This window comes from Falco peregrinus, chromosome 6 (genome assembly GCF_023634155.1).
Source record: "Falco peregrinus isolate bFalPer1 chromosome 6, bFalPer1.pri, whole genome shotgun sequence".
Lineage (NCBI taxonomy): Eukaryota > Metazoa > Chordata > Aves > Falconiformes > Falconidae > Falco > Falco peregrinus.
In genome coordinates, this window is record NC_073726.1 from 47,818,674 (window position 1) to 47,844,448 (window position 25,775).

Below are 25,775 nucleotides of genomic sequence, written 5' to 3' on the forward strand. Positions count from 1 at the left end.
TCATAAGAGATATGATTTAAAATGGGGTCACTTTGGTAGAACTGGAAATGTAAGGAAGTAAGGCATAAATCCTTTGAAAACCAGGTTTCATTAGCTCCAATTATGGATGAAATTGTGTCTACAAAAAACTATTCTACTCTCTATGAAGTCTTTACAATAATTTTTTAATATGTATATTTGTCAAAGTTTTCAACTCAGAAAAGTTCCAATCTTGAAAGAAAACTAAATTTGTGTTGAAAGCTTTACCTGTTTTTTTCATAGATTTACTTGTAGAATCAGCTATGTTTTCCAATATTGCAGTTAGATGTAAGGTTATCTCTGCAAGCATTACAACATTAGTGTCTGCTATGTTGCTTTTCTGAATTACTTCATTTATTATCCAGAGTACTTGAACCCACTAAAAATGAGGGAAGGAAAAAGAAAAAGAATGAAGACAGAGTTAAAAGAAATTTTTGGAAGATATTTATGTATTGCAGAGGTAGATAGGAGTTTGCAGTCAAAATTGTTTAAAAAGATTCACAAACATGGACACAACTCCCTTCCTGGAATTGGCTTCTTTTTTTGAATGCCACCAGCCTAAGATGCTGAATTTATGCTGCTCCAAAGCTCCTATTTCTTCAGATAGCAGACTTTTTTTATTTTAGAATAGTATTATTTTTTATTATTTTAGAAAGGTTTATGATTGTTCTACGGGCACAACTTTCATATCTTGTCATAGTGCGGTAAGCCTTCCAGCAGATTTGGTCATTTGCCTCTCATTTATCCCCATATCTTCCCACTTAAACAGTGTAAGATGTGTGAATGCTGCTGTTGTACACACAAGGAAAGTAACTGCAAAGTAACCTTCTGGTGAATCTCTGAACAATTTTACTATAGGGATCACAATACAAAATTAACTCCTCCAGAACTGCTTGGTTAGCATCAACTGGCAGCCCAGAGAAACTAGCGTAAATTACCCTTCGGAAGACTGCATTCACCAAGAGCCTCTCAGCCTCAGGGAAAGTTCAAGGTAAGGCTGTGGCTCCATCCAGTAAGCCAAATACTATTGAACCCCATCTCCCTTCTGTTAAGCTTTTTTCAAGGTTTTTGCCACTTTGTTCAACTAATCTAGGGAACTTTCTTGAAATATATTGATATTTTCCACCACAACACACCAAATGCTTCTATTACATCATGCCTGAATACTTTCACTATTTTAGCTTCTTTCCACTATGGCCCACTGGCAGGGAACGCGTTACTTTACAGAGAAAAGCTAAGAGGTATTTTGATACTGGCATATGGGAGCACAGTGTGTTCAAAGTGTATCTACAATTCATATTTTCAGTGAAGACTTATCTGCATTTTACCATATGAAAAAGTACTTAGACTGGACACTAAAATTTTATCTTGGCTTTAGTAAAGCAGGCTACATTCATATTAAAATAAATACATTATAATAAAGGAGTACTTGGTAAGCTTTGTATTTGTGGACATATTTTAAGTAGTCACTTCCACTCATTTGGATTTGCTGCAGTCCCGTTTTACACTTCTGCCACAAAAACATTATCACATCAACAAGTATTTCTTCGTCAGGTTGGATATTCTGGGAAGAAAAAGAAGATATAATTGTAGAAACAGGTATGTATATACTCTCAAAACAGTCAGTACATAAACAGTTTTGAAATTTCTCAAAATAAGTAAATAAACCATTATCATATTTAAATGTCTTATAAGGGATAACAACATTTTGAAAACTTAGGAAATATTTTTTAAAACATAATTTCTGGTAGACCACCCAAGCTTTTCTTCTCCCAACAATACAAGTGGTTTAAGAGGTATCATTTTTTTTCTTTTTCTTTTTTTTTTTTTTATTTTCAAGCTCTTAAAAGTAACACAGATGAGGAAAGCAGTGAGATGAAAATTACATCGGAGAGACAAGCAAATTAACTATCTGCAAATTGTTACAACAGTCAATACATTCTGGGGAAACTAAGTAATGCAATTTAACAGCTTTATTTTTTTATTGAAGTATTTAAATATTTGCAGAAGATCTAAATTAGTAGGTTACATTTTGCATTGACAGAGTACTTCCATGGATTATTGGTGCATCTCAGATAAGGGAGTAGTGAAAAACAGCTTAAACAACTAGAAAAAATGTTGGAGTGCAATATCTAACAACTGAAAGAAATGTTAAAACACATCTATAGCTAGTGAAGAAAAAAAATCAAAACTCTATTAAATAAAATTCTTAATTAACACATTTTAAAAGTCCATAGAGTCCATCTGCGCTGTGTTAAACACATTCTGAACAGTGATTAAGGTTTAGTACACATCTTTATTGTCATTTATACCAGAGTTAGATGAGTACCTCAGGTGCAATGAAACTCAGGCCTGCTATATCCACACTATCTGTCCATTCATACAGGTACGAGTGTAAGATTTCAGGGATATGATATTGATATTGATATTGAGAAGAGAGGGGAGAAAAGGACTGAAAAAGAAGTAAATCAAGATTACTTTTGCCACTTGTTTGGTGGCAACAAACTGTTAGATTGGCTCAGCTGTATCAGGTAACTTCACCATCAGTGAATTCTCTGTTAATCAGAGGAGAATTTGTCTTTCTTCCCTGGACAGATTAGGTACCAAGGAGATTTGTGGGAAAGTGTAAAAGAACCAGAAGAGTTTAAATCCAGGTAACCTGTCTCTATGATAGAGTGGTCATGTAAAAAACCTGACAAATCATGCTCTCTAAAGGTATAACTTATCTCACAGGCAAAGTATATTGACTGAAAATATTACACTAAATCTAGAAACGTGTGTCTCCAGTTAACCTCAAATTGGAGCAATATTAAAATTGTAACTAAGATAAATTTTGCAGTTAAGACATATGCCATGTTATCAGAACAGGTTTTTTCTAAGGAAGATTTTTCATTAGTCTTTTGGATCACAAACTGTTTTAATGTAAGTGCTAGTGGAGACATTGCACTGTATTTTTTTTCCCTTCACAGTAGCACATTAATGGAAATCTCAGTTTGAGCAAGTAAACTAAAAGTGGTTACTCTGGGAATAAACAATCAGATACGTAACTAGATTATTCTGTAGTAGAAACTTCAGACCAAAAAGTTCCACTCTCTGGTTTCTTTGCTGCTGCTGCTGCTTGTTTGTTTGCCGTAAGCATTTATGTTAAATTGCAGACATACCTCTGCTATTATCATTCCTTAAAGTAACTGCTCCCATATCTATAAATATTGCAGATGTGTTTTCTACAGCTGAGTATATTTGCCAACCTATATCTAATATACTTGAAGAAATTTGATCTCTGCTTGATTAGCCGAAACATGCAATTAGCCCTATCATCTTCCAAATAGATTCAATATCTATTAAACATTTTAAAGTAGCCTGATTACATAGCATCAACTAAAAAAAAAAAATGAAACAAATATTTAAAACAAAAATCACAAAGTTATGACATTTCATAAGTAGGGGTTTTTTTCATTTTTTTATATTCTTGCTGTTAGTTAATCATGCAACTGATTCCTTTGGTATTAAATTATATGCATTCATTACAGATTAAGTGATTCATTGAGAAGAAATGTCTTTAATTCTCTTATTACCTGCATAGATGTGGAGACACAGGAAAACACTGTTGTTGCCAAAATGATAAGTTCATGAGAAGGCTCTCCACACTTTAAGGAACCCTCTACACTCAACATTTATCAAAAGGAAGAAAAGGAAAGGCAATAGGTTACTTCTAGTTACAAAGAAAAGGAAAGGCAATAGGTTACTTCTAGTTACAAACCTGTGTTTGAAAACAAGTGAGAGAATTGACTTACCAGTTTATGCCAGCAGATAATATGGTCCAAGAAACAGTAAATACAAAGGGGACAGGTATTCCCAATTTTATTCCCTTCTGTGGAAAGTAAGCACTTTTATTTTTGAAAACAGAAAATTTTCAAGATATTTGCAGTTTTTTGGAATGTCATAGAATTAAACTGCAGTTGCTTTAAGAAGTTTTTCTTGCTTCAAAGTCAAGAAATTCTATGTAAGTGAAGTATAAGAACAGACAAAAGAAGTTAAACATGTCTGTTCTGCTTTTGTCCTGAAAATCTCTCTATAGGCATTCATCCATTTTACATCTGCATATAAATAAGTTTAACATGCATCATGCATTTTCACACACAAGGGAAATGGTATAAAGTCATGTTTTGGCAAACAAAAATTCAGTAGGTGGCTGTTTCTCAATTGCTAGTTTTTGTCATAGAATACTACATGCACCGTGTTACATAGCTTTTTAAATAATAAACAAAATTTCTTGCTGCAAAAATATTTCAAATGTAAACACAGCCATAACTGAACAACACTCACTTCCAAATGTTTGCTTCATTTCAGAACCATGAGGCATCCTAGCTTCTTTGGTATTATTTTCACTAATAGAAAAATCATGTTTAAATTTTCTTGGAAATAGTAAAGGTTGCATCAGTGTAAGAAGTTTGAGTTCCATTTCAGCTTTCTTCCATGTTGGGTCATCTTGAGCCTAATTAAAAGAAGAAAACAATACAAATTTGTCTTAAAAAATATGTACTTTGAATACTCTTCCTTACCTTCATAGGAAAAGACTACATAAAGAATGTCTAAATAGCATCTGGATTACCTGAAGAAAATTAACAACAAATCCAATAGCAGAATCAAACACATCCCACTCTTCATAACTGAAAGCTAATTTTATGAATTTCACAGCAGCATCTCCAGACACTCCCTTTTCTCCTGCAATGATGACAAAAATACTTTATCAGTTTTTTATATATATATATTTTTTTTATATATGTATATTTATATATATATATTCAGATATTTAATTGAAGTTTAATTTAATTTCATAATTTGGGTATTGATAAATACAAAGATAAAGCTCCACGAGTCAGCACAATCTTGACATATGCTTTGATAGTTCTACAATATACAATAGATTTCTTATTTTGCTGTAATGTCTATGCTTACGTACTACTTTAATGATGTATCTGCAATGTCCTGTTACATTCCAAAAAGGCTCTACTATTACTGATAATAATGTACTTATGTAGAGACTTTCAAGGATCTAGTCCTTTGTGTTGCAGAAAGAGCTTAAATCTGAGTATCACCCCATAATGACCCTTCTTATCAGAAATTTAGTTTAAAAAAATGCATAGAAACATGAAATTTTTTTCTGCCAGATAGGTGAGCATTTCTCATTACTGTATCAAAAAATGTGTATGTACACATAGGAAGTCTATATTTTCACTCTTCAAGTTTATTCAAACCACAGTAGGGCAGAAAGGGGATCTCCCAATCCTTGGAACTCTAAGCAAGTGTCTTAGTTAATATATTTAGCAGTGTTCTGCAGTCCAAAGAATATGCCATAATCATTGTATCACCTGGGTACGTGGTCACTCACCTAAAAGATGTTAGCAATATTAACTTAGTAATAGACAGCTATTATTTTCCAAAGTAGCACAATGATTGGTCCAAGGACTCAACAAGCTTACGACAGTCCTTATGTTCCTGCATCCCACTTCACTTCCATAAGAATGTACCAGGACATTATTGCAGTATTTGGCTTTTGAATAATTGTTTAGAGACATTAACATATCTAGATCAACTGCTATGTGAACAGTATGTGATTACATTGTCTCTATATTACTACATGCTATTTAGATAATACTTGTGTTAAGAAAATCATGATTGTATCTGTACATAATCCCTTTTGAATATCTTAACATTACATGTATAAACAAGCATATCTCATGCAACGAGGACAGAATTTTGCAGTCCCTTTATGCATAGAACTGCTACTAATATGAAAATTAATTCTGCTCACCAAGTATTTTCATCACTGGGTACAGAATCCTTTGAAAATTTGAAGCTAGTTTACCTGTCAGTATCAACTGCAGAAGGGTTGATGATGCATTAATTATACCAAAATGATCAGTGCAATGACTTCCTTGAATACTAGTACTGCTCACTCCACCTTTTAATATAGACAATTCATTAAATCAGTTTATATTGTATTTTACTTGTATTGCAATTAGCCCATAATCATATCAAGAAAATACGATTCTGAAGTGTATTTAGTTTATATATATTCTTTTACTAACAAAATACCTGTATATCTATATTCAACCCACAGCCCAGCAAAAAAAGGTTTGGAAGGAATCATCAAGTCCAGTGTTTCCCTCAAGTTTTTAAATTTAGCTTTGAGTGACTTAAAAAAGAAGTTACATAAAAGATCATGGTATGTTGACCTTGCCTGGCTTCCAGACCCCTACCCACCTGCTCTCTCATTGCACCTCCTCAACAGGACACAGGGAGAAAAGAGGATGGAAAAGCTTATGAGTTGAGATAAAGACAGTTTAATAAGAAAAGCAAAAGTTGTGTCTGCAAGCAAAGCAAAAAATGAATTTATTCACTCTTTCCCATAGGCAGGCAGATATCCAGCCACATCCTGGAAAGGAGGGCCTCAGGATATGTAGCAATTGCTTGGGAAGACAAACACTATAACCACTACTGTCCCCCTGCCCTCTCCCTTAGCCCCCAGTTTTATTGCTGAGCATGATGTCATATGGTATGGAATAGCCTTTGGTGAGTTCTGGTCAGCTGTCCCAGCTATGCCCTCTCCCAACCTCCTGCCCGTCCCCAGCCTACTGGCCTTTGATGGCAGGAGGGTTGGTGAGACAGCCTTGGTGCTGTGCAAGCACTGCTCAGCAATACCCAAAATAATGGTGTGTTATCAACACTGTTTTAGCCACAAATGCAAGGTGCAGCACCATACGGGCTGCTATGAAGAAAGTAAATTCCACTGTATTCAGAAAAGCCATATGTCTATTACTGTAGATTTTTACTGGTACAACAGACCACAGACATCAACCCAGATTTTTATTTTAAAAGTTATGAAGATAAGAAAGTTTACCTGCTTCTATAGGTGCTATTGTTATAAATGAAATATATGCCTTCAGGCAAGTTCTTTCTTTTATACAAACAAAAGATAAAATATAATGGAAGTCTGGCCTCCTCACCAACACTCTTTTGCTTCTTTGTGCTCTTACCTGAGAGGATTTCCAAGCCTGCAAAAAGAAGCTCTGAAACAACATCACAAATTTCCACTTCATCAGGACCAGGTAGAACAGGGTGCAACACACGCCTGCTACTATCAGACAGAGCTTCCAGGATGGCCAGGAATTGAGCTGCCACACCATCAAACATTTCTGTCAGCAGCCGTTCAGTAATAGTGCGAGGCCATGGCAACTAAGTAAGAAAAGATAATGTAAGCCTTGTAATATCTAATCTGAGTTACAATACAGCAAGATTTCTTTCAAAACAGTTCTCCATCACAAAGTAAGTACATGTTTAAAACAGAAAATAATATACTGTAATATATATTGTTGTTATGAATTTCATGCTTCAAAGACACAGTAAAACCTCATGTGCAGGTACAGGACTCAAGTGCCATAATTTCATAGCAACCACACTGCTGCGTGGTATTTCACTTAGAAAACAATACAATAGAAATTATAAGTGAGAGTATTAAGGCCATGTAGTTTAAAGCCACCCAGATCTCTCCTTATAATAATACAAACTTGACCATAAAGACCTAAGTCCTACCCACTTTGCAGAAAATCAGAGAAAGATTAGGGTGCTCAGCACTGCAGTGAAAGTGAAATACTATTATAGTCTCTCAGTTGCACATTTCAAACAGCATAACATAAAATTACAAGGCAGAACACACTAAAATGTATTTGCAGTATTAACTACTAAGAAATCAGATATCTGTGTAAGAAAATATTCTAAAATTTTATTTCAATGTTTTGTTTACATGGTTATCAAACCACTACCAGACATAAAGTAAATCAGAGATACGCTACTTTAAAATGTTGCTCATAATCCATCAACATTTCAGTTCTATTTATTTGGAACTTTCCTAAATAAAACCACCAGATCTGTTCCTAGGCACATTTAACTAGACAAAAATGTGGGAATTTCTTTCTTGCTTTGCTGGATCCACATCCTTTATTTTAGCTTCCAAATTACAGACCAGCTCAGATGTGTTCCTGATGGAAAAAGACTGATCTGTTCAATATCTGACAGCATGTAAAGTATTAAGGTTAATGAGTTATTTTTGTTTTCAAATAACTTACATAATGAGCCAGCCTCATCAATACTATAACTATCTGTCAAGAGGAACTATTTCTGCTGCAAGTATAGTAAAAGTAAACAAAAAAGATAGTTAATATCGGATACTGATGGAGCAACTAATCCTAGAAACCATTTGTCCTGGTTTTGGCTGGGATAGAGTTAATTTTCTTTTCAGTAGCTAGTAAATACTATGTTTTGGATTTAGTATGAGAATATTGTTGGTAACACACTGATGTTTTCAGTTGTTGCTACCTAATATTTATACTTAAGTTAAAGACTTCTCAGTTTCTCAGACCCCCAACATTGAGGAGGCTGTAGGGGCACAAGAAATTGGGAGGGGACACAGCCAGGGCAGTTGACCTGAACTAGCCAAAGGGATATTCCATACCATAGAACATCATGCTGACTATATAAACTGGGGGAGTTGGTTGGGGCCTTGTGATCACTGCTCGGGGACTGGATGGGCATTGGTCAGTGGGTAGTACGCAATTGTATTGTGCATCATTTGTGGGTTTTTTTTTCCTTTTGGATTTTATTCCTCTTTCCTTCTCTCTCTTTTCCATTACAATTGTTGTTGTTATATTTAATTTTATTTCAATTATTCATTTATTCTTATCTCTACCCACGAGTTTTACCTTTTTCCCAATTCTCATCTCCATCCCACCAGGGGACAGGAAATTGTGAGTGAGCAGCTGTGTGGTACTAGGTTGCCAGCTGGGGTTAAATCACAACACCATTTTGAGGCCCATGAAGGTCAACAAAACCATCCGAAGTAGTTACCATGGATTCAAGAAGGGGAAGTCATGCTTGATCAACTTGATACGCTTCTATGTTGAAATGACTTGCCTGGTAGAGCAGTGGCGAACAGTGGATGTTGTCTACCTATATTTCAGTAAAGGCTTTGACAATGCCTCCCACAACCCTCAGCAAATTTGCAGGCGACACAAAACTGGGAGAAGTGGCTGATATGCCAGAGGGTCATGCTGCCATCCAGAGATGCCTCAACAGGTTGATAGGAACCTCATGACATTCAACAAAGAAAAGTGCAAAGTCCTGCACCTGGGAAGGAACAAACCCATGCACCAGTACATGCTGGGGGACCACCCAGCTGGAAAGCAGCTTGTCAAAAAAGGACTTGGGGGTCCTGGTGGACACCAAGTTGAACATGAGCCAGCAATGAACCCTTGCAGCAAAGAAGGTTGACAGTACCCTGGGCTGCGTTACGCAAAGTATTGCTAGCAGGTCAAGGGAGAGGAACCTTCCCCTCTACTGGTGAGGTCACACCTGAAGTACTGTGTCCATTCTGGGCTCGCCAGTGAGACACATAATATACAGGAGAAAGTCCAAAGAAGGGCCTCGAAGATGTTTAAAGAACTAGAGCATCTACCCTATGAGGAAAGGCTAAGAGAACTGGAACTGTTCAGACTGGAGAAAAGAATGCTCAGTGGGGATCTCATCAGTGTATATGAATACCTGAATGGAGGGCGCAAAGACAACAGAGCCAGGCTCTTTTCAGTGGTGCCCAGTGACAGGACCAGAGGCAATGAGCACAAAATGAAACATCTGAGGTTCCCTCTAAACATCAGGAAACACTTTTTCACTTTGGGGGTGACTGAGTACTGATATAGGTTGCCTAAAGAAGTTGTGGAGTCTCTATACTTGAAGATACTCAAAAGCTGACTGGACATAGTCCTGGGAAACCAGCTCAAAGTGGCCCCGCTTGAGCAGAGGGGTTGGACCAGAAGACCTCCAGTGAACCCTTCCAATCTCAACCATTTTGTGATTGTGATGCACATTCTCCTAACAAAATAACTCAAAACCAAATTTTCAACATTTTTTTTAAATAAATATCATAATAATGTTAGCAGACTAAAAAAATATCAAAGCAAACTACACATTTATTTTAATGTTTTGTGTCATTGTATTCAATATATCTTTTTCCACACACTGTGGATTTGTTTTTATGAGCCAAGTCGGAATCAGATCTATGCAAGCAGAAAGCAATATACATCACATATATTCCAGGATAGGATAAGCACAAATTGCAGGTTTTGTTTAAATACCTTCATTAAAATGCAGAGCAGAATAGGCATGTAATTTACTACTACTATTTTTGCATAAGCATTGTCTTTTCATGTTCAGAAAACAAATATTGCACTGGTGTAAAAGAACCTCAGAGTGAAAGCTAACAAACTAAATAATTAGACTAGCTTGTTTCCCTTTTCTGAGGTAATTTAAGTACAAAACCATATTCCACTGCGCACATACTAGATTAGAAGGAAGAGCTTTAATTCCTTGATAATCCAAGCATAATGTACTCTGTAACATGCTGGACTGAGCTCTAAATATAACTATTCTACCTGTTATAGAACCTGTACAATGTAGTATAATTTAAAAAGGAAATTGTTTTGAAAGTCAAAACATTAGGCAAAAATAAATTTCCCATATTTTTGCATTTACTTGACACTTAATAAACCTACAAAATATTCTGAAATAATTATTTAAACAGTGCTTTCAGATTTTAAGTCATTCAACAAATCTTGTAAAAAACTACAAAAGGCATGCAGAAACAAATATGAACATTCAATATAATCCCTTCTTAAATAAGGTAATGAAAACTGTTATGACACATTTTAGAAGCAAAATATTTTAGTGGGGGAGTTATGAACAGTGTAATTTCTAACAATTTGTTGTTAACTTCAGGCATTCGGTTTCGTCAGACAGTCAAACATACTGCCAAACAAAATTAGCTACTGAAGATTTTTCAAGCTTCTGGAGATCAGATATATGAGATTCCTGCTATGTGACAAACAAAGGTTCCTACTAACCTGACAGGTGTCTGATGAGCAGATGCCCTATTTGAAAGCATGTTGAGTTCCTAATATCCTAATGGTTCAGCCAGACTTTCAGATGACCATCATTCAGAACTTCAGAAGTCTTCCAGAATCAACTGACCTTGAGAAAGTTGACCAGTACCCTTATATGTGCAAACCACACATACTTGAACATGCTGAAGTCCGGGCCCTATCTTGGATATTTCCAGTAAGTAAGTTTTGAAACAGGTCAATTGTGCTGTCCACACAGCTGTTCAATATTAATTACAATTCATACTTGAAACTGAAGTAAGTTTACTTCATTCTGAAAATGAATACTGAAACTTCAAAAGGCTTTGATAAGTAACTTAATGTAACAGAAGTGTTCAATACAATCAGATCATATCTGTAACATTTTGGTATAACTTCATTATAATTTTACTATTAACCAGAAGTAGTTCAAATGAACAATCTTAGTTGCTTCTGTTAAGTCTTTCTAATACACCCAATTTTCTTTAAAAAAACCCTAACATACTAGGGAGTAACAGCAAAGAAATAATTAAATAAAAATTGACCAATATTATTTTTTTTTTAAGACAGAAAAAACATCATTGTTCTTTTGATTCAGCTTTACTGTACCTAGTGCAGTACATGTTTTTACATACAGCTTATCCCAAAGTATTTTATGAACAAATTAGATAATTATGAACAAAAAAATCCAGATTAAAACTATTAATTCAGGTCTGAATGTTTGAATCTGTTCTAGCATTAGATAAACTGTGGCAAAGGTGATGTCATTTTGTAGTATCTTGTTCCTTTTGTCTCTCTAAAAATGCAAAGGTTCCTCAATTTTGCTGTTATATTATGAGGTACATATGTAATGGATCTATACCTACATCCTAAGAATTAAAGGATGATGGAATTTCAGTCCAAGGAGACCTTGAGAAACTTGAGGAAGTAGTTCTACTGGGAGAAGTGCCAAGCTCTGCATCTGGGGAGTAATACATCTCTACAGATTGGAAACCAGCTTCTGGAGTAGCAGCATTGCCAAAAAAGACCTGGTTGTTAAACTTAAGCCAGCAGTGTCCTCTTGTCACAAAGAAGGCAAACTTCAGACTGGGATACACTAGGGGAAGTGTACAACACACTGAAAGGTTATTTTCTTCTGTTACTTAGAACTCATGGGGCTCTACAGTTTTGGGCTCCTTTGTGTAAGAAGGATGCTAAGAAACAGGACAGGGTCCCATGGAGGTCTACCAAGATATTTAGGGGCATAAACCACAAAAGAATCGGCTGAGGAAGCATGGCAAACAGGAGGCTAATGGGTGACCTAATAGCTGCCTACAACTACTTGAAGAGTGATAAAATTAAGCAGACCAAGCTCTTCTGAGTAGAAACAGACAGTGTAACAAGGAGTAATGACCACAGTTTCAACTTTGGGGGACTGGACTAGATTACTTCAGATGATTCTGAAAGCATCAGGGGTGACTTGCAGACTGGACACTAGAAAAAGTATGTTAACTAGGAAAGTAGGGCAGTACTGGAAGAGGTTCTCCAGATTGACTAGGGAATCTTATTCATTGAAGGTTTTGAAGACAAAGCCACATCTAATTTGAGATATCATGGGCAAAAGTCATATTTCAAGTCAGAGGCTGGACTAAATGACTTTCAGGAGTCCCATTCAACCAACATCCTTACTCCTGTGATACTGTTCTTCATAATGCAGTATTTGCAAAAGAAAATAATTTACTTAATAAAATCAAACTATCTACAGTTATACCACCATCAGCTAAGAACATTCCACAGAATAATGGTTTTTATCACAAGAGGGCGTCACAATGCAAAGAGGTCACAATCTTTTGCTTACATGGGTGCAAAGCATCCCAATGAGTAGGCAATATTACTCCAGTAAAAGAACGTGGTTTGGGGAGCTTGCTGATTAGTACTTTCAGTCACTCTCCTCTGCCAGCTTCCTACGGAATACTGCAATAATTAAATTTATTTAAATCACAGTTGCAAACAGTAAGAAAACAGAACAACCACCTGTCCATCATAAAGGGAATAACCACTCAGACAAAAGCATCCTCAATCAACATGAGAACTTTCTGTTCTATCTGTGCAGTCCTGTATCTAGGAAAGGTCTCGAATTTGAAAGACCTGCCAACTCATGACTAAAAATGGGTGATACAGTTTAAGTAAGATGCATAAACATTATGAACCCACACAGTAGCATAATGGCATAAAGATAAAATTAACTGCTAAAGTTTGATATATTGAAGTCTGCATGCTGACCAAAAAAGGGACAATGCACTCACACAAAAAAGCATTTTCTCTGCTTATTTATAATCCTTATCCCAATGGATAACTCGTTTTTGACACTGCCTGAAAACAGCACAAGGAAAGTGTGAAACTTGAGGAAATTCATTACTTCCTTAGAAGTCTACTTTGTACCCTGAATGTCTTTCTCTAATTCATGAAGTGGCCTTCAAAAATACTTTCTCAAGACTTAAGAGAGTTCTCCATTCTAAGTATAAATAAATTTAAAAACACATAGCTTTTTTTCAAAGTACCCCTTTTTCTTCACAGTAATTTAACACATCAGGGCAAACTCAGAACTCCCATACACTTGGTATGAATGTGAACAAGATTTCTTGTATTTTTATTGCTAACATAATTGCTAAAGGAAAAAATGCTGGAAAACAATCACTATTTTCCAAAGTAGTAATTACTACATCTTGACTCTTGTCAACTTTGTTCTGAATTTTAATAATAAATTATGTTAACTATGAAACCGAAAGAGTAAAACTTTCTCTTTGTGAATAGCACCATGTGTATTAAGCAGAATTATATCACATATTCATCCCATGCAAATAGTAAACAAATAGAAGGATTACACAAAATGTTTGACTTACGTTTTGTGCTTCTTTCAGGCTAAGTCTTAACTTAGGTCGAAAGTAGCGTTTTGGCTTTCTTCTGGACTCATATACTGCTCTCTTGAAAATCATTACTGACATCTGACACAAAGAAAAAAGTAAGTAAATAACTGTGTTGTGTTCTGTTCATAGATTGTAACTATTCTACCTGTTTATAATGAATTGTAGAATGATACCTTTAGAGTGGCTTCTCTAAAAATCTTTTTTGTCTCTGAGTTTTCCAGTGAAGAACTGATGCTTTCTAATTGCTTCAGTTCATCAATTTTAATCAGACCATGGCGAGCAAATATCTGTCCGAAGCATTAAAAAAATAGTTATACTCTGTTTTCATATTCTGTATGTTGGTACTTAATTTTAGAATTATATCATTCTTGAATTCAGACAACTACAAAGAGCTGCAATGCAAAGACAGGTCATGAACAATAACTGAAAAGGAGATGAAAACCTTTGCAAAATACCTTCTGTATATGTGAATGGGAGCTAGACACTACTTAATGCTGGAAGTCTATGACTGTGATTATATTACAAAGTATTATTACATTTAACTTCTAATTGATTACGCATTTACATGTGGAAACACACCTCCACTTTGTAGTTGAATTTTGGAATACGGACAGAACTCTAAATACATATGAACTGATAATAAGCAGGAATATTTAAATAAATATTTATTTCCCATTTGATCATATCTGAAATGCTATGTATGATAAATCGGGATACCTCTCCATGAATGCTGGCTTGACAATCAAAATAACACTGAGAAACTGCCGTATATAGGGTGGATCTCCACGTCAAATAATGTACAGATAAGAGTGGAATGGATGATTCCATACATATACTGGCCCACAGTAAATATTCCAGGACCTGTATTGAAGAAATCCAGTTTCAAACTGAATGCATTTTAACCTACATAAATACACTTGCTATTACTAAACAACACATACAAAGACTTATCCTCACCTGTAATGTGTTTTATTGGCTGTGAAGCATTTCTTCTGCATATTATTGGTTTTTTCCCATCTGAAACTGTTGTCAAGTATTATATTTTAGCCTCCAAACTACCTTAACCATTCCAGTTCACTACAGCCTTGCCACCAGACAAAGGTCCTGCCCTTCCCTCACATCTGCTCTTATCATGAGAGATAGCCCTCTCCTTTGTGTCATCTCTAGTGACCATTTTTTTTTCTGTTAGTTTTCAGCTAGATCAGCAAGGTTATTTGGAATGCAATGGAGTCTGCATTCCTTGGTGACAGGCTGAGCCTGAATTATTTTACAACCATGGAACTACACTATCAGCTCTTAACATGAGGGCCATCATAGTCATTGCAGCAGTCTAATTTTAAGAAGTCCTACTAAACTGATAGAACAATATCTTCCCCTTGTATTTTCTTTGGGTCAGGTGTTTCCTGAGGTACCCAAAATATGCACAACCTTAATCCTAAATTAAGTCAATATACAGATTTTCTGTTTGTCCGAATTTAAAGACTCTAAAATATACCTACAATAAATTCCTCTGTTTTCTGTACAGTAAAAACTTGAATATGTTAAAGAAGGTGCTAAATCACTTCTGATTTCAGTAAGAGATGTTCAAAGAGAAAAAAACTCTCTCCTGCTCGATGAAAGATTAATATAACCAGCAGACAAGAAAATATACTGGATTAAGGCTGAGTCAGACTCTCTTCCAGTTTTAGGAGAAAAAAGTAAAGCCAAGAAAAAAAATGCATTCATAGTTAAAAAAAAAAAAGGGCAAGGGGTAAAGGCCAGGTCTATTTTTGTCAAGTATTTACAACTGAAAACCTTGCCACCAGGTGTCAGTACATTTCCACATCTTAAGAAACAAACGACCAATTCCTGGGACTTGATACAGTTGTCAAAAAAAAAAAAAAAAATGCATCGAGAACCCTCTGAAACAGTCCAACATACCTCATCTCAAACACCAGCAAGACATTATGCTGGGCTCCATTCCACAACTAAGGAAAAGGCAGAATCATGAAGGCATGAGGGCTTAGAAATCAGCTATTTTGCAATCTAGACATTTTATTACCTTGTGACAAAAGTGCTACTTTTGGCAATGACAATGTTATAGAAAAGTCAAGAGTATAGTGTTATGCAAAATACAGGTGTATTTTCAAATCTTCTGTAAATTTTTAAAATGCTTCTATTTATTTGGCCATACCTTAGCAGACTGACCTAGCATCATCAAACGTCTGCATATGGTGTAAATATGAAGAGTACCTGAAAAAAGAAAAAATAGAAAATAGGCAAATTCTATAATCCTACATTAAATTTGTTAAACTAACCAACTGAAACTTTTTCTTAATAACTGGGTTGTTACTTCCAGAGACTGAAAAATAAACTAATTATTTTTCTATAACTACTTTTAAATTAGAGAAGGTGGAGCCATTAAATTCTTGGGCATTATTAGCTTCAAAAATACTAATACAATGAAGTAGTATAATAGAAGAATGAAATCTTAAAAATATACTACATAAAATTTTTATTAAGTAACAGACAGAGAGAAAAATCTTAGTTTTATCCCCAAATGCCAGGCTCTTAAAAAAAAAATATTACCTCTCCTCACAGATCTTACCTTACATAATTGTTTTAATCTGTCATGGCACTGTCCTGGCAGACAACGCCACTACTATGTGACAGTAAGTATGATAACTTAAATGAAGAAAATTGTGACTAGAGTTTTCAAGAGCATCAAAATTACTTACAAATAAAATCCTGTCAAAAAAAATCTTAATTTAGGCTATGTCACAAAATTGCATTTCAAAAATCAGCCCTAGAAGTATAAAAGATATGGCAGTTCTTGGAGGGAAAAAACCCAACTATTCTTCTGTCTGTATGAATATTCAGAATGGGACACCTATGGCAGTGGGAGGCATCACAATGTCAACTGTCATAGCTAGAAGGGTATTATTATCCCAATAAGCATGGAGCAAGCATTAAGAAGATTTCCTTTTAACAGTCAAATCTCTAATAAGGCACAAAATCTATTGCCAGAAATTGCAGAAAAATGGTCAGGAACTGGGGAAAATCTGAGTTATTGCCAACTTCTAATTAGATTAGATTAGATTAGATTATTGGCTAGGCTTGGTACAGAGACCTGTCCCACACAGAGGTAGTGGGACTTAAGAATGCCAGGTGAGTATATTTTAATTTTAATTCTTCTCCCACAGAAACAGTCAAACAAAAAACAGACCTCAAAAGTAGAGACTGATGGCAACGGCAGTCCCAGCAAAACAAAATTATAAGAATTTTGACCAATTAAAGCTCAGAGAAAGTACGTTTTCCAAAATTAAATTAAAACCACATTATTGTCTCAATTTATATTGCAACAGCTGACCATAGTAAAGTAATAACAGCCTTTTTACTTTTGAGTAAATAGCATTGCCTTTCAAACCAAAAGTATATTATTGCTCTTCTTGAAATAAAAATCTTGATACACCAGTCTCTGTGTACCTACTTCACAGAAGTTTCATTTTTTCCTCTTTGGTTTTTTGTTGGGTTGGGGGTTTTTTGGTATGTAGCACAGTAAAATCATATACAGAGATTCAAATTCTTAAATGTCATATGGTATTTTTTGGAATAGTGTCATTATTAACTCTATCATTTAAAAAATGGAAAGACATAATTCAGACAACCATCTTCTACTCTTAGATCTGCAATCCCCTTTCAAAAAAAAAAAAACCCCAAAACTAACCCAAACTCATGAACACAAACATCTTATTGATTAAAAATTTTTTGAGGCTTTTTTTCAATCAGGGTTCACTTTAAAATGCTGTTAGATTTCATTTTGTTAGTACACTCTAACCACAGGTACGATAAAAAAGCTATTACTTCTACAACAGCCCACTTGAAAAAGGAACACTAGAAACTTCAGTTTAACAAATCCATATTTTAGAAAAAAAAATAAGAAAACCTTACTGTGATTGAAGACTAACTAGAGTTTTATTCATTATCTTGGTTTGACCTTAAAGAATACGTATAGTTTCCCTCAAAAGGTTTGCTTAGCAAAGAAATGTAAATGGAAAGCCTGAGGTACCATTGTAGATAAGCCAACACAAATTCTCCTGAGGTAGAGCCACTTGCATAGTGAGTCGTAATGAGGACAAGACATTGAAACAAGTCTTCAGGGACTCTTGATTCTGCAGATGTCTGTCACTGCTGCAAACCATCTGATAAATGCAAACATTTCTCTCTTGCAAAGCATGGAACTAAAACACATAGAAATATACATAAAATTAATATATAGAGAGATAAAATAGATGCATATGTCAGTTTCACATCAGCAAAGTACAACAAAATGATGCATATGAAAAGATCAAGCATACCAGAAAACAAATCAGCATGATGTTGAAATGAGCATTAGAATTTGGAGAAAGTCCTAAAGCTTTAAGGTTGCTGTACCATTAGCCTGAGTGAGTTTCCACTGTGTCCTAGGATGAAAATGCACCCAGTGCACTAGGGCTGCCTAAAGGGGTGTAGGGAGAAGGGATGAACTGAAGAGGCATTAAACTGATACTCAAAGAATCTGGCTTCAATTCTTGGCTTCTCTGTAGATGTCCCTGGAAACTAAGGCAAGTCTTAACTTTTCTACACCTCTCCATCTGTATCACAGACACATTATTCCTTACTCTCATCCATTATTTTTCTCCTCTACAGATGCATTGTTCCTTCTCTTCCTTGTAACGCCTAACATGATGTGATCTCAGTCTTGTCTGGAGTACAGAATCATCTGAACAAACCAACATGTGAGAAAATGAGCTAAGTAGGACATGACCAGTCAGTACTTATCAACCTCTAAGAAGCCTGCTAACCTGATAATATTTGAAATTATATTAATTTTTTTGCAGTTAATTCACTGAAACTGGAAGATTCAAGCCCTGGAACTCTATTTCTACTATTTCCTTAGTGTTACACTACAAAACAATAGCCAGCCACAGAATTCTGGCAAAAAAAATTGACATACAAAGCCTTTAGACATAATCATTTGACACACTAGCATTATCCATTTCCAATTGGAGAGATCATTGTCAAATTAGATTCCATACCTGAAAATGTAGGTATATCTATCTCAGTGTCTAAAGGCCAAGTGGTAGAACAGGTATTTTAGTATAGACACATGACAACATATAACACCAGGATTGGTTCAAAGTTTAGGCAGACATACAGAAAACAGGAGAAGCCATCTCTGGAACTTCAGATTTATTTACAAACCATTTTTTAAAAACCAAAATAAAATTAATTAACATAGTCTTTGATCATAATCTCTCTAGGAAGCTGAACTATGTTTGAAAGACAAAACAAAACAAAAATAAACAGTGTATCTCTTCTATCATGACATCTGCTTCTAGCTTTTAAGTAAACTCTCTGCTTTTTTTTCTCCTCACTAAACACCTATTTACAATCTAACTCTGACTAGAGGAATATGAATTTGATTAGCTCAATACACAGGAGATGCCTACAGTTTCCTTTTGTTGTTCTTGATCACAAAATAACTTGAATTAGTTTATTTTGAAGTATCTACCATGTACTGAAAATAGAGCTTCTCAGCAGAGAACTGCTTAAGATAAAATCTAATACATTTTTAGCATTCCCCTTACACCTACTGAAATACTTTCTTCCATGGATAACAAATGATAAATTAAAAGCCCCTACCTCAATAAGCAATTAACACAAAAGAATGCCAACATACCCTTGACATCACTTAGCTTCCCAGAGCTTAGAGCACTCACAAAACTGTTCAGCATTCTGCCTCTTATGTTCATAGTGAGCAAATAAGCTATTGATAGTAATCCATGCTGCTTTTTTACTGTCATGAGCCTTTTTTCACATGTAGTAGTTTTGCACATTTATGGTACAAATTGCTGTAGAATGTTTTAATTCTCTTGCACTCTGCCCAGTTCTTAGATCACACCATACAGAAATTTCTACAACTGCAGGACAGTTATCGAATTTTGTCCATATCCTGATTCTGACAGTTGTTAATAGCAACTATTTCAGAGCAAAAACTGCTGCAGACAGTTACAGAATAACCCATTCAGAGAAAATTGCCTTTTTAACATTCAGTTGATAGTTGGCTTATGCCAGAAAAGCGTAAACACTTACATTCTCTTGAAAATGTCCACCAACTCCAAATGATCATAGCATACATATGACTTAAACCTCAATACAATTTATATTGACAAACTGTTAAATATTAGTTAATATTATTATTTAATTCATATGAAGAACATTTATGGAGGATAAAATAGGCTACTTATTTTGAATCTGTGTATGTCTTTGAAAAAAAAAAAACCAACCAACCAAACAAACAAAAAACAAAAAAAAACCCCAACCTACCGTAAGTACTGCATTTTTGTCTCTGAAACCATTTGGAAAAAAGATGGATGTAAATTGATGCACATCATCTATATCATCAAGGTTTATAGAAACAAACTGCTGAAGGTATCTTCCATAGCACTGTAGAAGCGCCAACTTATATTCCTGAAGAATAAATAATATGTTCTTTTTATAATTTGTATATTACATTTCAATTTCTATAAAACATGATTTTTTTTACTATCTTTTTGAAAAAAAGTATCAATGTGAAAGAGCAGCTGGAAGTGAAACAGTAAAGTTTAATACAAACATTCACCAATGTAATTTCTAATGTGAACACTCAGCATAAGAAAGGTTGAGGTACTTAAAAGAGGAGCTTGTGGTTTGGGAGCTTCTGTTTATTTTAATCTGAAATATGACATATCAGAGAACAGCTGTGAAGTATGATCCTGGGCTAATGTAATAAACTCAGAGGGTTCCTGGAATGTCCCAGCTTTGCAACAGTAATGATAATGATACTACACTTCTGAGAAAAGTACTTCATAATGCAGAACTTTATAAACAATATACAGACATCATCACTTCTCTCTCCCTTGTTTCCCTGATGTCAAAACCTTTCTTTGTAAAAAGCAGAGAGGAAGAAAAGACAAAGAATAAGATGCATTAAAAAAGAATGAAACAAGTGACAACTGAAGTTTCTGTATGGCCAAGAAGTCAGCACTAGCAGACCAGAAATTGCCCCTGGGCCTGTAAGAATGGTTAACAAACAGGATGTTGAGCTTTATTCATTCAAAATAGAGCTCCCCAGCAGCATGTTGAACCACTGTAACATCATGCTGAGACTATAGTTCAGCTCTGACTCAGATGTGGAAGTCTCATTTACTGAATCACCTCCACCACTTCCTGCAGTAAATATTATCTAGAGGTTTCTCTACCTCTCATGACACCAGTCATGACAAATTCTGGGGAAAAAGTAACTAATTTTTATTTGCAAAAATGATCCTTTAATGTTTAATCACAGAAAATTCAGAAGTATTTCCTTGCACTCACTGTTTTCAATATAAAATCCTACCACCACAGTAACACTTACCTTGAATTTTTAATCATCTGAGGAGTCTAACTCACATGGCCATATTGTCCTCTTCACTGTGTGAAAGCAGCAGCCATACACAGAAACTTTTACTTTTTACTTTTACTTTCACTGAGTGCTGTGGGCACTCAGACCCGTGTGTAATCTAATACCAGATTCAGGCTATAGTAACTCCTAGAATCCAAAGTCATGGACCAGAATACCATTAAGCTAGTTGCTGATGTATAACAAAAAGGTAGCTTCTCCCTCAAACAGTTTCAAATACCTGAATATGGCCAGAGATAACAGGCAGATACAGGCAGAGAGGGAGGGGGAAAAAATGAGTCAGTACTGATCAGTACGATGACTAATGGGTTAACCGATATGACACAATGAATTTAGGTGTGTCCTAAAAGATACATAGCAGATGTATAATAGGAAGGAATCTAAACTGAGAAGGCATTAAAAAAATAACATGAGGACAGAAGGTCGGTGCTTACCCGCTGACTACTCATATTCAATAATTCATTTTTAAAGACTACACATCACTAAGTATTATACAACATAAAGGCAGATTGAAATTTAAAATAGTTGTCAGCGGTTTTCAACTAGGAGTCATGAGGGGTATTTATGGAATAGGCTTTACCTCACCTATCACAGCACTTGGTGTTAAGAACATTCATCCTTTCAGTAAAATTTGTAACTAACTTTCATCTCACTTTTTTTCTTCTTCTTTCTTCCAGGGAAATAAAAGGATAGAATGAAAACTAAATTTGTAAAGTCAAAGAACTGCACTTTAAAATGGGAGTTCCAAAGAGAACTCATTTCAAATATTTAGGCTGGCCAGCAAAACTACTTTTTCAACAACATTGACAACTTTACTATAAAAAAAAATCACGTTACACTAGAGGATTGAAGTTGCAAGCGGAAGTCTTTACTCAGAATTCTAGACTACTTTTAGGCAATCTAGGGCCAGGTCATTAAGCATCTTGAATATAAGGACCAAATTACTACATCTGAGTTGTGCTATAAGCCAGTGTAAAGTACAGAAAGCAGGGTTTGAAGCATTTGAAATAACCTTATTGAGTACTCTGTGAGAGGAGCAGCTTCCAAGCACTAAAAGCTTCATGTAATATTCCAAGAAATTCCTAGGGCCCAGAAGCTATGAAAACTTGAAGAAAACATGAACATGAAGAAAACATGAATGGAATTGCCCAGGCAATGAAGGGGCTATTAATTAATGCAGTTATTCAAACTTCCTTAAGAATTTGTGAGCATTCCTAAACCTATACCATGAGCCCTACCTTCAATTAAAATTACTCCACAGTTATGGACTGTTGTATATGCCTTCCTCAACCTACCAGTGAGTGCTGAGAGCTGCTGAAGTTCAGCTTCAGTTTGCTGTTCTTGACTCAGGAGGCAGGCCACTTCTGGGGAATTCTTTAGGGCAGATGCAGTGAAGGATATATAACACTTCATAACATCTGCATGATACTCATACCTTTGCCATAGTCTGCCGAAAAGCTCCCCTAGTAGCCACATATATATGTGCTTTCCATAAATAGCATTTATCCTTGCTGGATTCCATAAATGAAGGACATAATAGCAGAAGAAGTTTCACTGGGTATGTTCCTCCAAAAGACAGCCCCTCAAACTGTATTGACAGATTTCCAATTATGCTTTCTTCTTTACTGGGAAAAAGGTTTTAAGCTAGGAAAGTATTATTGACAAAATAAATATCTTCCAATATGTTTATGGCAAAAAGTAGAAAAATCCAGGGATGGATCATTACAAACATAAAATCACATTAAGCAGATAGCATCTATTTAGGAGCTGTCCCTTACTCTAGATTATGCTAATTGTCTACAAACTTTAGGTGTATTCCCCCAAGCAACTTTTCAAGTGCTGGACCTTTAAAATAAATTAACCTATAATTCTGTAATGCTTCAGTATTTCTGCTTCATAACTGTATCACTCAGGACCACACATACTTCTTCAATCCTAAAAAGAATGACTTGCAACTAGATTTCAACTCTACATCTCTGAGCTGCTTCTGAGTGTTGTTTAGTAATTATCCTTGAAAACTCCAGTTTTTAGAACATGATCTTCTGACACAAATATCACTGAAGTGGTAAGTGGCACACATTTGAGGGCTTCTTTCCCAGCAGACATAAAGGACAAATATTATATAAGAATATAACATAAGACCAGCCTTACAGAGTCAGACCAATAGTTACTAGCCCAGTATCCCATCTCCAACAGTAGCCAGTAACAGATGATCAGGTAAGAGTATAAAAAGAGAGTCACGTAGTGTAACATACCTCAAATACTCTCAAAGTCTTCAACAATCTAGCTCCTGAATCTCTTTTAGTTGCAATTTACCCTTTCTGAGGAGACCAAAACTGCACACAGAATTCAAGATGCAGGACCATTGTTGATAGATATAGTTGTATAATGTGTAATTGCACTCCCAGTTTTGTTCTCTGTTCCTCTCCTGACAATTCTTTACATTCACATTTGGTTAACTGAGCACTGAGTTGACATTTCAGTGGAACAAACCAGCACTGCTCTATCATTGTTATTTGTGTTTAAGCAGCATCTACAGGTGTAGTCAGATACTGTACTCTACTGTGTTGACATATCAAACAAATATTAAAGAAATATTTTGGGGTATTCAAAAAGGCAATGGGTGCATAGAAAATACAGATATAGTAAATATAAAAAAATCAGGGCAACTTTACAATAATAAGCAAGAGACACAAACCAACAACTCTCACTGGAATTACTTTGTAAAAGTTTTTGCTAGTTTCTAAAGTTTACAGTAAAATATTAAAAATTAAAGCAGCATAGAAACATAATGAAACAGACTGTGACTGAGCCTTTTCTGTTTTCATATGACTTACTTTGATCTGAACAAGGGAATCACCAACTTTCAGAAGTTTTTCATTGTAATACCACTCTGGCAGTCGAGGCTTATATTTGATCCAGATATTAAACAAAGTATTTGCTCTAAAAAAGATACAGGAGAAAAGGTTTCAGATTAAACTGGCAGTAGACCTGTCATAACAAGTAAACAAATAAAGAAAACTTCTAATTGTGAAAACTCCTTTCTTCCAAATCTATTTGAACCTCTACGTATTTCAAAACAAGTGATCATTAAAACTAGTTTTAACAAGCAGCCAAGGACATTTCTGGGTTTCATTTCTGTCACCAGTTTTTATCACACATTTAAAATGGAATTAATTTTCTCCTGTGTAAATTCTTACTAAGATGTCTTCATATTAATCCCCTTGCGTTGTTCAAACATGGTCACAGGTGGAAAATCTGTCCCACCTTTCAGCTAGTATTTGAGAGGTTCTGTTTGAAGAAACAATTTGATAATTTAAAGAAACTCAGTGAATTACAGCTCACAGCAATTATTGGGCTGGAAACTACAGATGCTAAGAGCAGGAAAAAAAGATCCCAAAATAACATTGCATGTCAGGTAGCAGCAAACTTGGGAACTGGTAGCCATGGAATAAACCACAGAGTTATGGTATATGGAGCTATAGAGCTCATGGTATGTAGAGCTATACCATGAATCACAAAAGAAGAAAGTCATTAGAAAACCTCTAGCATAAACTGCATTTGGTATGAAATGTTCAGAAATTTTAGATCATAAAGGGTAGGATTCAGAGAGAAGCAGATGACACATTTATTAAAATAGGTTTTCTGGCAATCATTGCAATGCTCTTCTCTTGCATCTGCCTGTTATTTTAGCCACAGTTGTCATCAAGGATGATTTTGAGTAACAAATTACTTATTTGGCTGAACCAGCAAGCCTCCCATAAACAGTAACTGGCTCTAAGCAGCTTGCTTCCTCTACAGCAGAACTGACTACATCATGCCAGGTTTATAGTCCCTACTGACTGCTGTTTGATGGGCTAGTGCCTTCATGTGTACAACCTTCCCACCCTAGACTTCCTTAAGAAAGCTATGTTCAAACTAGAAAACAACAATTGATCAGACAGACAGACTTATAATCACAGGGATTTTTCAGAAAAGAAACCTGTTACCAAACTATTAAGAGTATTGATTGTGTTCACAGTGCCAGGTATCTCTTAACAAATCACTTGTACAGAAACCTCAGCAAAGAGTGCCTTGTGAAACCACCACAGCTTAATTATTCATAGGCAGCAATTTACAAGGAAGGAAAACAACTGAAGAGAATGGAAATAATGTTTGAAAATAACCTTCTGGCTGAATTCTCACATGTAAACCTGATGTTTACTGGTATGAGGTAGCTGGAACACTGTCTTTTAAGACAGTGATGGTAGACTAGAATGCAAGACACTTTCTTAAACTGTTTTCTGACATTCAGGAACTTGGAATCCATTCCCATGGTCTCCCAGACAGCTCTTCACTTCAGCTTATAACAAGACTCCAAATAAAAAAGTCACAGTAAGTAACATCATTTTTTCCACACAGAAAGCTGCAAGACACCTT

At 35.3% G+C, this 25,775-nt stretch overlaps 1 protein-coding gene across 1 annotated transcript in view; it reads right to left on the reverse strand.

Moving 5' to 3' along the window:
• The window catches only part of CFAP54 (cilia and flagella associated protein 54), a 118,698-nt gene that overhangs the window by 88,860 nt on the left and 4,063 nt on the right, over positions 1-25,775 (reverse strand). The window contains exons 2-15 of the mRNA XM_055809189.1: positions 24,194-24,299; positions 20,243-20,386; positions 17,943-18,114; positions 16,068-16,126; positions 14,612-14,755; positions 14,068-14,181; positions 13,871-13,972; positions 7,059-7,257; positions 5,888-5,983; positions 4,631-4,743; positions 4,345-4,513; positions 3,594-3,679; positions 1,448-1,582; positions 247-397 (exon numbers count right to left, since the gene is read on the reverse strand). Of these exons, the coding sequence (XP_055665164.1) occupies positions 247-397; positions 1,448-1,582; positions 3,594-3,679; positions 4,345-4,513; positions 4,631-4,743; positions 5,888-5,983; positions 7,059-7,257; positions 13,871-13,972; positions 14,068-14,181; positions 14,612-14,755; positions 16,068-16,126; positions 17,943-18,114; positions 20,243-20,386; positions 24,194-24,299 (1,790 nt within the window). The remainder of the gene's footprint in view (positions 1-246; positions 398-1,447; positions 1,583-3,593; positions 3,680-4,344; positions 4,514-4,630; positions 4,744-5,887; positions 5,984-7,058; positions 7,258-13,870; positions 13,973-14,067; positions 14,182-14,611; positions 14,756-16,067; positions 16,127-17,942; positions 18,115-20,242; positions 20,387-24,193; positions 24,300-25,775) is intronic.